This window comes from Malus sylvestris, chromosome 16 (genome assembly GCF_916048215.2).
Source record: "Malus sylvestris chromosome 16, drMalSylv7.2, whole genome shotgun sequence".
In the NCBI taxonomy this organism is placed as follows: domain Eukaryota; kingdom Viridiplantae; phylum Streptophyta; class Magnoliopsida; order Rosales; family Rosaceae; genus Malus; species Malus sylvestris.
In genome coordinates this window covers 2,652,877-2,669,548 of record NC_062275.1, presented here as the reverse complement: position 1 = coordinate 2,669,548, position 16,672 = coordinate 2,652,877, and the positions used below count along the sequence as shown (strand labels likewise).

Here is a 16,672-nt window from a genome sequence, read left to right as displayed (position 1 = left end):
ATCACATATGTTAGAAAGGGAGGAGTAGAATCTCAATTTTAATATGAAACCATTTTGGCCAGCAGGTTTTGAACCCCGAATGGCATACAAAGAAAAAGCCTCTCTGTAATGTCGTGTTGTGCTTCCAATAACTGGGATTTTAAGGCATAAAAAGGTTTGGGGAGGATGCACCTGATCGTTGAAGAAAATTAATGATTACGATTGAAAGACTTAATTAAAATATGAGAGTTAAGCAAGAGACTGAATATGCAAATTCATGCATCATCCAATTTTGTCTCCAACTTAATGGTTGAATCTATGTTTTTTTAAACTTTATTTGACTTTACAATATGAGTGTATAAATATATATATATATATATATATATATATATGTCTATACTAGTTACTTGAGTATATTACATGACTTGTGTGTTTGAAAAAGGATTTTGGTTTGAATGGGATAACGATACAACTTGGCAGAAAATTTGATGTGCGTGAAAGAGAGAATCAATGAAGAATACGGATATTTGGTGCTTCTTATAAGGGAAATGCTGAGTAGACACTGTCAAAAGTATGACTTTTTATGGATTGTCTATGGATTGTCTATCGCTTTAAGTTTTTGGCACAATTGTCACATTCCGGGCTTAACTCCGTTGTAGCACGATATTGTCCGCTTTGGGCCCCAACCACGCCCTCACGGTTTTGTTTATGGGAACTCACACGAGAACTTATCAGTGGGTCATTCATCATGGAAATACTCTCGTGCGAACTCACTTAACTTCGGAGTTCCGATGGAACCCGAAGCCAGTGAGCTCCTAAAATGTCTCGTGCTAGGTAGAGATGAGAATATACATATAAGGCTTACATGATCCACTCCCCTAGATGATGTGGAACCTTACAACAATATTTTATAATGTTGACATGAAAATTAATGTTAAGCTATAAGATAGTATAGAGTCTCACTTTGAGAGAGGACACGTAGCATCCCTCTTCTTATAATGTTTGTTCTCTTTATTTATTGATTAGTTTGGTGACCTGTAGGGTTATCCCACGAAGTCATTAGAGATCGAGTCATCTAAACTACAAAGTCACCTACAAATACTCTACTCCCAATCATTTCAGATAACGCTTGCATTAATTATTTTATGTTTTAATGAAGTTACTAGCTCGCGAACCCATTTACCTATTGTCTCGTCCTTTGAGTTCCGTTTGTTTTTTAACGTCTATACTTTCAGAATTGATCTGACCCTGACGATCCTACGAAGCACAGGAATACTCGATGCTTAATCAAGGAAGAAAATATCGGTAATATCGGAATTATCGGTAGTCCAAAAACACGGAAATATCGATGGAAATATCGGGATAATATCGATATCGATAAAAATTACATGAAAACCACGGAAATTGTAAGGAAAACTTGAAAAAATTTATTGAAACTTTGCAGGATGTTTATTTAGTCAATTATCTATTAGTTTATCATAAAAAATTGGAAGGAAATGCATTGCATGATGGATTTAACATTATCAAGTTGATTATATAGCGAGCTGGCAAACATTGTGAGTGTAGAAAATATGTAGTAATTAATGAAAAAAGTTTAAACACACCATAATCATTTATATATAATGAATTAGTACAATATTTTACACTTAATAAATTGTATCATTCCTAAAAGATGTAAAAGTTGAATTATTTACCATGCTTTTCTTTTCTCACACCGTCACACACCACCTACACACACACGCACACACAGGGATCACACACGCCACCACACACGCACACACGACTTGTCTCTGGATCCTTCTCTCTTCTCCCTCTCCCTTCTCCCACAAACACACACACAGATCGACAGATCTCTCGAATTCTCGATCCTTCTCTCTTATCCCTTCTCCCATACACACGCACAGAGACCTTTCTCGATCCTTCTTCCACATGGCATTCTCTTCCTCCCTCGCCTTCCTCCTCGTCCGCGTATTCCGCCTCGTCGGCGAACCCAGGAACTCTGAGTTCTCTTGATCCTTCTCCGCCTTCCTCACCGATCCCACCGATAACAACCCCACCTCTGTCGTTGACTCCAGCGACGACCACCACGACCCCCAATCGCCCCCAAACCCCAACCTCAACCTCCACAACAACCACCCATTCTCCTCCTCCCCCCGGAGACTGCCCCGCCGGCGCCGGGCTCGCCTCCGTCTCTGTTCCACGTCTGCTTCAACCCAAGACCACGCCTGCTTCGCCGTGGGGACAGACCACGAGTTGTGGATCTACAACTGCGAGCTCGATCCGTTCTGGAGTTGTGGATCTACGCCTGCTTCAACCCAAGAGCTGCTTCAATCCGTTCTGCGAGCTCTTTCGCCGCGACTTCGACAACGGCGGGGGAATCGGCGTCGTTGAGGCGCAGATCTTGGGTTTGAGCATGGATTGCAGAGAGATCTGGGCAGCTGGGGGGACGACGCAGCCTCGGCTGCCTTTCCGACGACGAATCCACGACGACTTTTTCGATAATATCGCGATATTTTGACGATAATGAGACCGATATGTGGGAAAATATCGGAGCCTCTGAAAAACGATAATATCGGCGAAATATCGCCGATATTATCGATATTTAATACCATGTGCTTAATAGATAAGTACCATAATTGCTACTTCGGGAAAGTAAGTTCACTACCCATAAGGCCCTTTTGGATTATAAAAAAAATCCCGACCTAAACGTAAATATTTTTTTTTTTATTACATTAAATTGAATTTTGAAGCTATTCTGATTGTCGAATTCCGTAACATTTTGATTATTTATTGTCACGTCTATTTCAATCCTACATACCCACATAACACTTTGATTATTTGATACATCAGATGTGTGATGTTGAACTAGTAATAGTGAGGAGAAGGGGCATAAAATAGAGTTTGGTGAACTAGTAAAAAACATGACACAATTTTTTCCATTTAATATATTTTTCAATATTTCTAGGGGTATATATATAAACAAGAAAATGAGGGACGAGAGGGGAAAATTTGGAAATATAACCATTTGAGATACTACGTATTGAAATATAACCTACTTTTTTTTAACTCTTATATAACTAACCAAAATTGGTGTTCAAAAGACTCAATTGCCCTAGAACTAAAACATTCTCTTCAGCAACGTCTGATTATCTCTCGCGGTCATGGGACTGAATTATCAGCAGCATCCGTGGAGATGTCAGAGTCGATGCTTCACGATTCCGACGACAAAATCAAGGCCGTCGAGTATGAGGACGACGATCGAATCTCAGAATGGAAGGACCAGATCACCATAAGAGGGTCCGGATTATCCCCTCCTTCAACGTCGCCGCCGGGATGCTCGGATTCTTCTTCATCAAGTCATGAACTGGATTCTTGGGAAAATTATAGCTTTCAGTTCCCCTCTTTACCAGGCAGAAGAACACCTTCAACCAAACCTGCATCGTTGCCTTGATATGGCCTTGCTTTTAGCAGTAAACCTAATTGCTTTTGTTTCGATCTTCACTACTTAGTATTAATCACATCACTCATTAACTGATTAGCTAGTTCTTAGCTTTTATTTTATTTTATTTTTTTTGTTAGTTAATTTTGATGTTTAGGGGTGGGTATAAAAACTGTCAAACTAAAAAACCAAATCGAACCGTGACAAAAAAAAAAACCGTAAAAAACCACATTGACCAAAAATGTCAAAATCAGAACAAAAACTGAACTGAACCGTTTCGAACGGTTCCAGTTCCAATTTGGAAATATTAAGAACCGGAGAAACCGGACCGAACCACTTTTAATATAAATTATTGTTTTATTATTATTTTTATATAAATAAAATATTTTTCTAAGAAGACCATGTGCATAAGCCCAATATTTTTCTTAACTTCTCTCCCTCTCCTTTGTTGTTTTATCACTTTTCTCTCCTACATTATTTTTCTTCATTATTTTCCAGTATATTATGCATTATGTACATTTTAGTTTTAGTTTAAGATCTACACTTTGGTCTTGATATGAGCCATTTCTATCTTTTGATTTATATTTATATGCACACTTTCTATCTTCTTATCACAAATCTTGTAGATCTAGTAGTGGAAACTCAAATTTACTTGAATTTGTAGTTGAAATATGTGTTTGGTATTAGAAGTAGAAAATTAGAAAAAACATATATATACTTTTGGTTAGAACCGTAAATCGATATGAATCGACTCGAAACCATCATGAACCGAATCATACAGTTTTAGTAATAAATTTAAACGAAACTGAACCGTTGAAATTTTCCGATTCTAATTTCATTTTGAGAGTGAAACCGGGTCAAACCGGACCGTGCTCACCCCTACCGATGTTAGTCATGGAAAATTGGTGTTTCTCCTCTCCAAACCCCTCATTATCCATTTTAATTATTGAATGAGGTAGAGATAACAGAGTAATGCCTGGTGGTTCAACAATGGGATGAGGCTGACGGTAAAAAAATCAAAATGGTGTGAGGAAGAGAGTTTTAATCCTAGGGTAATTAAATCTTCTGGACATCAATTTTGGTTAGTTTTATAAGAATAAAAAAAAGAGGTTATATTTCAAAAGGTGCTTTTTAAAATGGTTATATTTCCAAATATCCTGAGAGTGGAGAGCCTAGAAACCAGTAAGGCAGAAACAAGTAGAGAGAGAGAGAGAGAGAGAGAGATAGAGAGAGAGAGAGAGAGAGAGAGAGCAGAGCAGAGCACCGGAGCATGAGCAGAAAACTGGGTTATGAACTTATGAGCATGACGATATATATAGTAGTCCTGCATTAAACAGCTCCAGGACAAAAACACCACTCCGCTGTTCGATTCCCCATTCCCATTTCCTTCATTCTCCTCTGTGGTATCGTGTTGGTCTGTTATTTCATCACCACCACCACTCCTCCTCCTCCTCCTCCTCCGCCACTCATACCCATCGTATTGTACTATCATCCAGCTAGCTAGCTGTCCTCTCCACACACACACACACACACTCTCTCTCTCTCTCTCTCTCTCTCTTTACCGTTTGGACAGTCCGTATATGTGCGTACAGTGTATGCGCAGCCACCTGATCATATATTCCCAGCCCACCAAAATTACCAGCCTGTCCTTCTCCCTTCCTTCCCATGACACTTCATCCCTTCCCAACTCACTCCCTCCATTATTCCAATTTCAATTTCAATACGAATTATATCTCCCACCGTTTCCACTTGCTCCCGCAGCTCCACCACCTCTACAACCACCCCACTCATCCGCTTCACCTCCCCCAAAGGCCCCGCCGCTGGGCCCACATGGCCACCGGCCACACTTCCGCGGTCCCACGTCGAAAAGACAAGCTCCTCGTCATCATGGGGGCCACTGGCGCCGGCAAGTCCCGCCTCTCCCTCGACCTCGCCACCCGCTTCCCCTTCTTCGAAATCATCAACTCCGACAAAATACAACTCTACCGCGGCCTCGACATCACCACCAACAAGCTCCCCCTCCCGGAACGACTCGGCGTTCCCCACCACCTCCTCGGCGAGTTGGACCCCCGAGACGGAGATTTCACGCCCGCCGATTTTCGCGCCGTCGCCGGTCAGGTTGTTTCCGGCATTACAAATCGGAGGAAGGTGCCGATGCTCGTCGGCGGGTCAAACTCCTTCATTCACGCGATGGTCGCGGACCGTTTCGAACCGGGGTGCAATGTCTTCGAACCGGGTTCAGACGCCTCCCTCTCGGCCGAGCTCAGGTACAATTGCTGTTTTCTGTGGGTGGACGTGTCGATGGCGGTGTTGACAGAGTATCTATCGAAGCGAGTCGACGAAATGCTCGACTCGGGAATGTTCGAGGAGTTGGCCGAGTTTTGCGACCCGGATCGCCAGGACAAGCACGACCCGGCAGCGGTTCCGACCGGGCTGAGAAAGGCGATTGGAGTGCCCGAGTTCACTCGGTATTTTAAAAAATACCCACAAAGTAAAAGGGACGAGGACGATGATCGGGAGCGGAGAGGAGCATACGAAGAGGCGGTAAGGGCGATCAAGGACAACACGTGTCAGCTGGCGAAGAGGCAGATAGGGAAGGTCCTACGTTTGAGAGGGGGAGGGTGGGACCTACGGAGACTAGACGCAACGGACGCGTTTAGGGCGGTGGTTGCGACGACATCGTCGGATAGTGACGGCGGAGAGAGGTGGTCAGATATATGGGAGAGACAGGTGGTGGGACCAAGCGTGAAGATTGTGAAGCGCTTCTTGGAGGAGTAGGTCTTCCGGCCTTTTCCAGCTATGCAAAATTACAAATCCTCTTTTCTCTTTCTTTTTTTTTTTTAATTAATTTTCCTCCAAATTTTGGAGGAAGAATCCCCTGTGCCCCAGCTTCACAAATACTGTGTGAACCGGAAAAAAATTGGAAAAATCCAAAGGCGGGAGTGGTCCGAGTGGACTTGGAAGGCTGAGTTCGGGACCAGAATGCGACAAATTTTGTGTTTGGGAGGGAAATGCAAAAAACACAAAATACAGGAAATCGAGAGGGGAAAAAAAAGAAAAGAAAGAGAAACAAAAATTTTGGCAAGTGTGCAAAAGAGTAGTGTGAATTTTGTTCTCTCAATTGTAATTGAGTAGGGACTCTTTTAATCACAAATTTAGCGCGTTAGCAACGAGCAAATCATTCACTAAACTCTTCTTTGTTCCTTCCTATCCTAATAGAGTTGTGGTGTCACTTGCATACCAAATCGATACAACATTAGCCTTTCTAGTTCTATCGATAGCGTTTCAGCAAGTATGTAAATTTTGTGTTCATATGAATATAACTACGTTAGTTTTACAGTAGTGCAAAATCTTTTAAATTTAATAGATTGTTTGTACCTATATCTCTCTCGTCACCTAATATTTTGCACGAGGAAAACAAATAACACAACGAGATAGACATCCGTTGCGGTTGAGATTTCTCTCCTACAATGCGCAAGATTTCTCTCCTACAATGCGCAACACACGGTACTAAATAATTCTTTTTCCAATACTTAATTGCTCATGCTTTAGCGTTTTGAGTTTGCCAAAGAAATAACCCGGATTTAATATTACAAATTGGGGGAATAAATAGTCTGTCAGGTATTTGACCAGCACTATTATTCGATTCATAATTTATTTATTTTCTAGTTGTTGACGTTGCAACTGATTTTGCGATCGAAAAAGGGAGGAAAATATAATAAAAGTGCGTTTTTATGCGAATGCCAGATTAGCAAGGGAGTTGGAGATTGGGCAATTTTACTAGATTTTGTTAGATCTTGTCAAATGCCAAAACGAAGAGATAAATTATAAGAAGAAAGAAAGATGTGGTCATATAAAATTGGTCCGTGATCTTATTTCTAGATACACACACAACACACGTTCTTAGTCTCCTCCAAGTTCTGTGTTTATTCTTTGATGATATATATTATCATAATTGTATGCTCATCAGCTGATAATGTTGCGAATGAACAAATCACAACTCCATTTTTAAACAATTTTGAGAAAACTTGCATTTTTCTTAAGGACAGTCCCACAAAGGCCTATAAGTCCAACGGAAAGTATGATATTGATTTGCGTTAGATGAGTTTCTTGTTTAGTTATTTTCATTTTAGACGTTTTTTCTATTTTTACATATGTTTCTTCCTCATCACTTAGCCACGTTCCTCCCTTGCTTCCGTTTCTATGTTTCTTTATATTTCTTAGTAAACAATGAGAGACGTCATTTAATATATAGGACTCTATTGAACTAATGACTATAATATATTGGTATCACACTCAAATTTTTCGACCCACTATAAAAATGTGAATGTTTTATATATTTAATATATAAGTATCATACCCACTTTTTTCGATCTACTGTGTAAGGACATGGGTTGTGGCTTGTGAATTCGTGAGGGAATTTTGGAAAATGTGTGATTTCAAGTCCCAAGTAGTCTTACTAATATTAACGCAGAGTTGCTAATGCTTTCTCAACAATAGTATCCTATCCGTAGGACAGGATATGAAGGGAAGGCTAGGATGATGGTTTCAATCCATTCTAAAGTTCCCAACCGACACTGCAGTCTTGAAAGTGCTTTTCCTTCAAGTGCTTCTGCTGCATAAAACATAATTGCAACCATCTGGTTTGGAGAAGGACTTCGGGTAAATTGTAGTCGCAAGATATAATTGGAATTTGTAACTAGACATGGAAGTCATGACTCATGACTAGTCAATTTTGTGCCAGCAGAGCTACAAATTTCAGAGCAACACAGGAACATCAATTAAGTTTACCAGTTTCAAGTGGAATAATATTGTTCAAATTTCCAAATTATCTGCAATATTGTTAGAAAGCATGAAACCTTGGAACCTTCAAACTTCCCGCCCCCCACTCCAGGAAGGACTTGCCTACACTTGTCAGGTTACACACCAAGAACACAACGATCCTATACAATGTCAGAAGGTTATGAATGTTCCAAAGCAATTATAGAAGCTTTTGTGATGTGATGTGATATGATGTGATGATGTGAGGTATCAGATGAGATAATCCATTGAAAATTCCCGAGAAAATGAAAGTCTTCCGCTTTTCATGGTGCGTTATTCAAATTACATCTTCAACATGTTTGTTCTGGAAAGGCTAAATAATCAAAATGATCATTAAGATTTGCATAACACATCACTTTAATCTCTAAGATTGAAAATAAATAGAAATGGTCTCTGAGATTGTCCACCATCCATCATTTTAGCCATTCCGTTAAAAACTCTGTTAAGTATTTCGAAGCTCTTGGCCGGAAGTTTGGGTAATTTTCAAAACTTCGTAATTCAATCGTTTTTTAACCAAATTTGACCCATAATATATCAAAATGAAGATAGGAAAGTGTAGAACAAGATTATGCCATTTGGAAGCCCAATGTTGTTCGTAGATTGCCAGAAAATAGTCTCAAAGTTGACTAGTCCGCGGAAAAACTGAAAAAATCGTCATAAACTGGGTAAACTTTAAACGTTCTTAACTTCTTAAATACTCAACGAAATTGAGTGATTCAAAAACAAAAATAGTACTTCTCGAAGAGACAAGGAGAATGGTACCTTTTCGACAGCTAATTCACTGTAGTTTGGACAATTTGAGCCGCTTTCCGGCCAAATCACAGTGAATTAGCCATCGATAAATGTACCATTATCTTCGTCTCATCGAGAAGTATGATTTTCATTTTTGAATCACTCGATTTCGTTGAGTATTGAAAAAGTTATGAACGTTTAAAGTTTACCCAATTTTCAGCAGTTTTCTAGTTTTCCCGCGGACCAATCAACATTGAGGCTATTTTCCGGCCATCTCTGGCAACCACTGGGCTTTCAAATAGGTATATTCTTATTCTACACCTTCATATCTTCATTTTGATATATTATGGGTCGAAATTGGTTAAGAAACAATTAAGTTACGAAATTTTGAAAATTGTCCAAACTTCCGGTCAAAAGCTCTTAGACACTTAACGGAGTTTTTAACGGAATGACCAAAATGATGGATGATAAACAATCTCAAGGACTAAAGTGATGTGTTATGCAAATTTCAGGGACTGTTTTAGCTATTTAGCCTTTTGGGAATCATCAAATTATGTGTACTTTGGTTTCGTATGACATATATATCCATGGTGATCAATTTTGTATTCGTAATAAAACCATTATAATATTATAATATATTTGTAGAATAATTTTTTGAGCGGACGCTACTTTATTTAACGCAATCTGAATTATGAAAACAAAAACTAGAACTCAAATACATAAAAACACTAATTTAACTAATGTGATAATGCTCACGTGGTAGTTTGGAGGAAGGATTTATTTAATTAAGGGATGAAAATTGGCTGACAGTGGCATGGGGATTTAACAAGTGAAGTGTAGGGCGTGTCATGGGCATGGTATAGTGGGACGGGTCTGCCAGCAGTGGTGCAACACAAGAGGGGCAGACATTATTTCGTGGACATAAAAGTTTAAATTATTTGAATAATCAGTGACCACTTAATTATTATTTACTAAATTTTATATTAAGCAGAAAAAAAATTAAATATATAGAGGAATTAAAGAGAGACAAGGTTCATATTCTTTGAGACCAATTATTAGTTGAAAGCTTTTGGGGAGAATTAATAATCATCAATTTTAGAGGTTAAGTTCTCTGAACTGGAACAATATTTAGTTAAGATCGATGCAACTACTATTTGCAGATGGTTTATATATGGTGAAATGGCTTAGGGCGTAGCATGTGCAATGCGCTGCGCATGAAATAGCACGTACAAATGGAAAATTGAGTAAATTACTAATTTAATAAAACACTTGGGGGACCATGAATTATGAGTTGCTAGCTGATCATCTCGTAACTAACACAAACAAACATGCATGCGTGTATATATGCATTATTATTACACATTGGCATTGCTGAGTCTGTTTTTGTTGCGTTACTCAAGAAACAACGATCATTGAAGCTCAACTCACAAGCATAGAATCGAAATTACAAACCAACAACAATATATAATGTGATCCACCAAGACCTAGCTATATATGGGGGGAAATGGATTGTCAAAATTATGAGTCCCGTTTGCATTTGCCTTTACCAAAGTCGTGTTTGCATCAGTAAAAAACTGTCATGTGAGAAAAATAAAACATATAACAATTGGCATTCTAGATGCATGAAAATTGTTAAGACATTTTTGAGTAAAGGTAGAAATGAACTCATTAATCTTTATGGAAAAAACAAATTAGGGCAAATTTGGGGTTGTGCTGTGAAAAAAAAGTGTTGTTTTCAGAAGCAAGGTTAGAGCTGCTTCTGCTTTCTATTCTTTTGGACTCATAATTTTGACAAAAAAACTTTTTGTTTTTTCATTTACCAAACACAATTTTAACCTCAATTTTTTTAAAAAGCTGTTTTTTAAAATAATTTCAGTAATACCAAACTAGCGTTTAATTAAGTTGGGAAGTGGGTTTGCTCATATAGTGGCACTTGAGTTGAAATTTAGATGTTGGAGGAGCTAGCAATGGTTGAAACTCGAACGTGGTGACATGCTGGTTTTAATGAAGCTGTTCCAATGAGAATGTTGCTGAAAAATAAAAAATAAAAACACACAAATAAAGAAACAACAAATCAATGGCAGAAGAAAGGGAATGCTTAAAAGAATGTACGGGAGATCCAACGAGGAGTGATCTAAAAGAGTGAAAGACAAAAGCATCGAAAAGTGAGTGATCAGTCAGCTAATGTTCCAATAATTAATAATATAGTATTTAGATCAGTAGAGAGGAGCATGATGGTTTTGTTGCAGAAACCAAGAGGAAGAAGAAAGAGAGAGGCCTTCACTCCTCCGCTCTGCAAATGCATAATTCTGCTACCACTTTCTGATGATATATACTGTATACAGAATGGGGAAGAATGGCAGAAAGACGCAGTGCGCGTGCGGTTGCTTTGCGCATGATCCTATAACTAATTACCCTAATAAAATAACAACTCCTCTGTTTTAAATATACTGAAAACAATAATATTTATAAAAATCTTGTATTTTTTATCTTGTTTGTTTGAGCACCACTCCATGGAAGAGTTACTGGATGCTGCTCTGACCTTTTACAGGCACAATGACAGGCATGTGGACGTGGGGTTTGTAAATTTGCAATTGCCACCGTGAATTCTATTAGTATTTTATGAGAGTTCACTGCTCCATTAACCCACCTAGGCCAGAAAGCTCATCTATTTTGACTGTTTAATTTTGACGACAATCTTTATTTTACTTTTTTTCTTTTTAAGATCGAAAAACTTAATCGAATACAGGACCTTCGATGCATAAATAATTATATTTTTATATCATGTTTGTATATTATATTTCTAATAAAAATAGAACGCATTAATACATATGAGCTCCACCAACACATATGAATCCATCGACACATATAGATCCCAGTTAAAAAATGCCTGGTGGAAAATTTATTAAATATATCAGGCATACATACATATATTGTCTTACGTGATGATTGACAGGAATTTGTTTGGACGGGACATTGGACAGATATTAATGGGCCGAATGCCCCACTCTGATACAAGAGCCACGGCCCTTTTCTTTGCCAAAGAATGGAGAATGACACTTATGCCCCTGTCTTGCAGGCCACAGAGAGCAGCGAGCTCATTTTCATAGGCTCATAGCTACACGTAGACACAGACGAAAATCATACTCTTCTTTGGATTTTAAAAGACAAACAACATTCTATTTTTCTCGTTATGAATTGTTCTTTATTTTAGCAAATAATCGATAGAAATGTCTGATTATAATAGCTCTTACATCGAATGAAACCGGTAGCCGGTGAATTTATCATTCTTTGAAATGCTTAATTACCATTTCTATCCAATAAGAAATACATGTAATGCTGTTTATTTTTTCGTCTGTAATAATCACCAATAATCACAATAAAAAAACCAAACGTAGGAAAAATGTGAGAAAAAGGAAGATTGTTTAAGGTAGGAACGAAGAACAACTTGACCCTTGACAAACTTGAAGTAAAATTGAACGCTAAAGATGTATGCAATTTATGAAAGGATTTGCTGAAAACATAGAAACCCTTGCTCCTGATAAACACATACAAATTTGCAATCAGTCGTCCTTTCTCATGGTCAAGAAAACGTGTTTCATTAGTTTCTGAGGATGCCCTGGGCTCGTGTCTATTAACATTTGCTTCTAAAAGGCAAAGAAGATTACGGAATGATTCCGTTTTTTAATCTTCAATGGTTTCCTTTATTCAGTCCTTAAGCCCCTTTTATATTTAAGCGATCACTAGAAATGTCTGATAAATGGAAAAATCAAGGCATATTAAGATAGAGAAGAATGATTTTTCATTTTCAAAGGATTAAACGTGAATAAAACCTATCATTCTATTCCAACCATTTTGGGGAAGACTTGATTGGGTAAGTTTTCTTCAAGTAAATCCAACCAACTTCTAGCCTATCTCTTATCGATGTGGGACTTTGTCCTCGCACTCTCACAACCACACTCTAATGGTATACTTCTTCACGGTAAGTAAGAGTTTTTATGTTTGACTTCTATGGATGATAATTTCGATACCAAATTATTTGTTGATTCGGTATTTGGCATAAACTTGTTTGAAGAAATAAAAAAAAAACTTCTTGTGAATGCCATCAGCAGCAGCAGTAGTTAGACTGGGCTAAAGTGATTTAAGCCTGGACTACAAGAATTGCGTGGTAACTCTTTATTGGGTCCGACTTTGACCGTGTAATAATCTAATAGAATGCCGCTAAGCTGTGCAGCCCACCTGCATAATTGAAACTCGAAAGGGGTAGTCATCATGTTTACCATGTCCTAACTACAACAGTAAAGCCGATAAAATATTTATTCTTACATATTTGAATATTTAAAAAGAATGTATATGCATGCATGGATTACAATGACCACGATGAAGAACGACAATATATGGAAAAATATATTATTATAAAAGACGGTATGTTTATAAAACATGTTTTGCTGATTGTGTAGTTAGCTAGAGATCGATCAATGTTGAAGCCAGATTTGTGGATTGCGAGGCTTTCTTTAAATAAAAAATTAAAGGTCTTGGGTTCCAAACTCTTTGCTGGTATGAAAGCTAGACTTGTGGTTAAGGGAGGCTGAAATGCCTCTGTGAGTCTTCTCGGTCCCGGAAGGGATACGTAACAGTGGCTTGCCACGAGTTGTGCTCTTTTCAAAAAAAAAAAGAGATTGATCAATGTGCATGTATGCCAAAAGGGAGATTGTAGGATTGGGAAGGTCCTTCGAGAAGAGAAATTTTTTAATATGCTAGGAATACGGTCCGATATACTAAGTGTCATAATACAATTAGTTAAAAACTTAAAAAGAACTCAACCAGTTGCAATAGGACATTTGGTATGACAAACTGTTTTTCCAGCATAATGAAAAAATTGACTTTGAGAATTTCTACAAGCCAGGAAGCTCAATAAGTGAGGAAATATATTTTCATTTAATTGACTTTTAAAAAAACAGCAGTGCATTGAAGAGACAGCTGGATTGAAGTGCCAACTTTTGCCTTGATTAGGTAGTTTCTACCACGATAAAAATAAGTAATATTTTTTGTGTTGCTTGTCAAATGCTATGTTTTGACCAAAGTACAATAATTAATTTAGTAAAGAACAATACAAACTTGATGAATTTGACTTTATTGATTGAGGTCAATAGGATGATGATATAACATTGAAGTTTATAGGAAAAAAATCGTATAAAAAAATAGTCAAATATTCGAATTCAATTACTTGAATAGTTTATAGGGAAAAAATCGTATAAGATTTGCTTTTGGCCCAACTAATAGTCATTTCCTCACCGTCAAACTGATTAAGTGCACTTAATTATCTGCAATTTGGTTGTGTTTAATTGAATGAGTTGGAGATACGTCTTCTTATCAAAACACCACGTGCTTATATAAAGTTCAAGCAGTAATCAAACACCATCTACATATATATTACCCAAAGAAAAACATATTTCTGTAATTTTGCATATATATTGGTAAATCTCAAGTCCTACTTAATTTGCCTTAAATTGCCTTCCATACACTGAACTAAATAATGGGGAACCTCCCGAAATTCACGCCTCTCTGTTGAGGAAATAAGGTGGGAGCTCAACACAAGTGTCAAGAGCTGCGCAGGCTGTATAACTGAACTCCTAAGCAGCTTATAAAACAGTGCTAATAACTTTTTTTTTTGTTTGTTTTAATTTCTTTAATAAAAAGATATTTTAAAGTAATTTATTTTATCAAAAAGATATCTGAAATATGGCACTATAGCCAACTAGCCTAACCCACATGAATGCGATGCTGATAACATTCAAGTATGTTATACTTACTACCTGGTTGGAGATCGCAACCCTAATTTACATATGCACAATTTCTCAAATGTTTGGCAGATGTGACAATTGATTCAAAATTGTACCTCTAAATTATTGTATTATATGGAAGACATCTTTTTGGGACGGAGCTTTAGAAGAAATTTTTAGTTGTGACAGGAACACGGTTGGTACATCATGTGTTTTTATGTAAGTGATGGGAAATTTTATTTTTTAAATTATTAACTTTTTAACACACATATCCCGTGTGGTGTACCACTTCGTATGACGATCACATTAAAAAATCTCTCGAGGTTTAGGTGCAGTGTGAATCAGTGTCCAGCCAAGGAGCTAGGCATGCAGAAGGGGACACTATAAAAGAAATAATTTTCCTAGTAATAATAATAATAAAGAAAAGAGTTTTGCTTGACCGAGCGGCAACTGCGCCGGCGTTCCGTTTGGCAGCCGACAAATGCTCTCAAGAGGACAACCAAACCTCAAACACATATGTCGAAAGGCAATGGACGAATGGGATAGCAGTTTCCCAATATTTATCCCAATTAATAATATTAATTCCTTGATTGTGTATATATCTATGGTAAATGTCAACGGTCAGAAATGCTGGCTTCCTTCCTTTCTTTCATATTCTCTCCTTCTATATATCACACCTCTCTCTCCCTCTAACCAAATGTCATCCTATCTCTCTCTCTCAATTTGCTAGTTCGACATCTTAATTAGTTTCTTAATTAACTGATCCTTTCCTTTTGCAGCTAGCTAATTACTATTAAGATCAGTTAGTTAGCTTAACTAGGTAACAGATCATTGAGCATGAACCCTGCAAAGTTCCAGCGGGATGATAATCGTCAAGAACAACATTCGTCAGTTAGGAGGGACCAGATGATGATCAACGGAAACCGCCCCTCGCCGTTGAAGATCAACCGAGGCTCCCATATCATCCACAAACCTCCCAATTCCTATCCCCGCATGGGCGCCGCCAATAAGTCAGAGGAGCAACACCACCACCAGAAGCGGCAGCCGGTGATCATCTACACCCAATCTCCAAAAATCATCCACACGCAGGCACGCGATTTCATGGCTTTGGTACAAAAGCTTACCGGCCTCTCCCGCTCCGATAATATTCACGACGGCTTCCAAGGCCAAACCCTAGACACTGACACTACTCATGAAGATCATGCAAAAGTGAAAGTTTCGTCGTGTCAAGACGACCATATCGACAATCCAGACATTGCTAAATCTGCCGTTAGGCGCAGCCATGATGGGAACGAGTCGTGTTCAGATCTGACGGATGAGATTAATTGCGGTGGTGGGAATTACGATAACAATAGTATGATTAATAGTGTTCATCATCAAGTGGGGAGCTCATCGTCTTCCGGATATTCTCCCAATGCCATGTTCAGCAACCCTAGCCCGTATTTTGCAGATATTCCATTGTTTACGCCGACCTCAAATAATTCAGCGGATTTCTTCTGCCCGCCAAGGCCGCTTTACAGATTCTCCGATTCCTCATTGTCTCCGAACGTTGGCGGTTCGATGTCTCCGTCAATGTTCAAGTTCATCAAAGGACTCCCAGAATATTGACTACATGTTGAACAACTAATAAGCAGAGCTAGAGGATTATCCAATCGAGCTAGTTGAACTTGATTATTTGCTACCACTGTTAATTTATTGGTTAATTGATTCTTTATCCGTTTCTTTAATTCATTTTACTATGTTGATACAAACAATATATTGCTTGTCCATAGCTTACTTCATTCAATAATTCAATCAAGGTTCTTGTTTTGTTAGCCTTTGTTTATGAATTTATGGATTTCGAGTCTCTACATTTAACCTGAATTGGGTTAGGTCGTGAGCATTGGCAGCTGGAAACCAACTAAATAATATTGGCCTT

The 16,672-nt window shown here is 38.2% G+C and overlaps 2 protein-coding genes across 2 annotated transcripts; both read left to right on the top strand.

Annotated features, from left to right (window-relative positions):
- The first annotated feature begins 4,381 nt into the window (after positions 1 to 4,381).
- Positions 4,382 to 6,754, top strand: LOC126606621 (adenylate isopentenyltransferase-like). Its single transcript, XM_050274002.1, has 2 exons — positions 4,382 to 4,615; positions 4,646 to 6,754. Exon 2 carries the CDS (start codon positions 5,084 to 5,086, stop codon positions 6,194 to 6,196), a length of 1,113 nt encoding a protein of 370 aa, XP_050129959.1. The 5' UTR covers positions 4,382 to 4,615; positions 4,646 to 5,083; the 3' UTR covers positions 6,197 to 6,754.
- Positions 6,755 to 15,591: 8,837 nt separating this feature from the next.
- On the top strand, positions 15,592 to 16,362 carry LOC126607774 (VQ motif-containing protein 20-like). The gene has a single exon (XM_050275492.1). The coding sequence runs from the start codon at positions 15,592 to 15,594 to the stop codon at positions 16,360 to 16,362; it is 771 nt and encodes a 256-aa protein (XP_050131449.1).
- The last annotated feature ends 310 nt before the right edge of the window (positions 16,363 to 16,672 follow it).

Coding starts and splice junctions, on each gene's coding strand:
- LOC126606621 (XM_050274002.1), top strand. CDS start 5,084: ATGACACTTCATCCCTTCCCAACTCACTCCCTCCATTATTCCAATTTC.
- LOC126607774 (XM_050275492.1), top strand. CDS start 15,592: ATGAACCCTGCAAAGTTCCAGCGGGATGATAATCGTCAAGAACAACAT.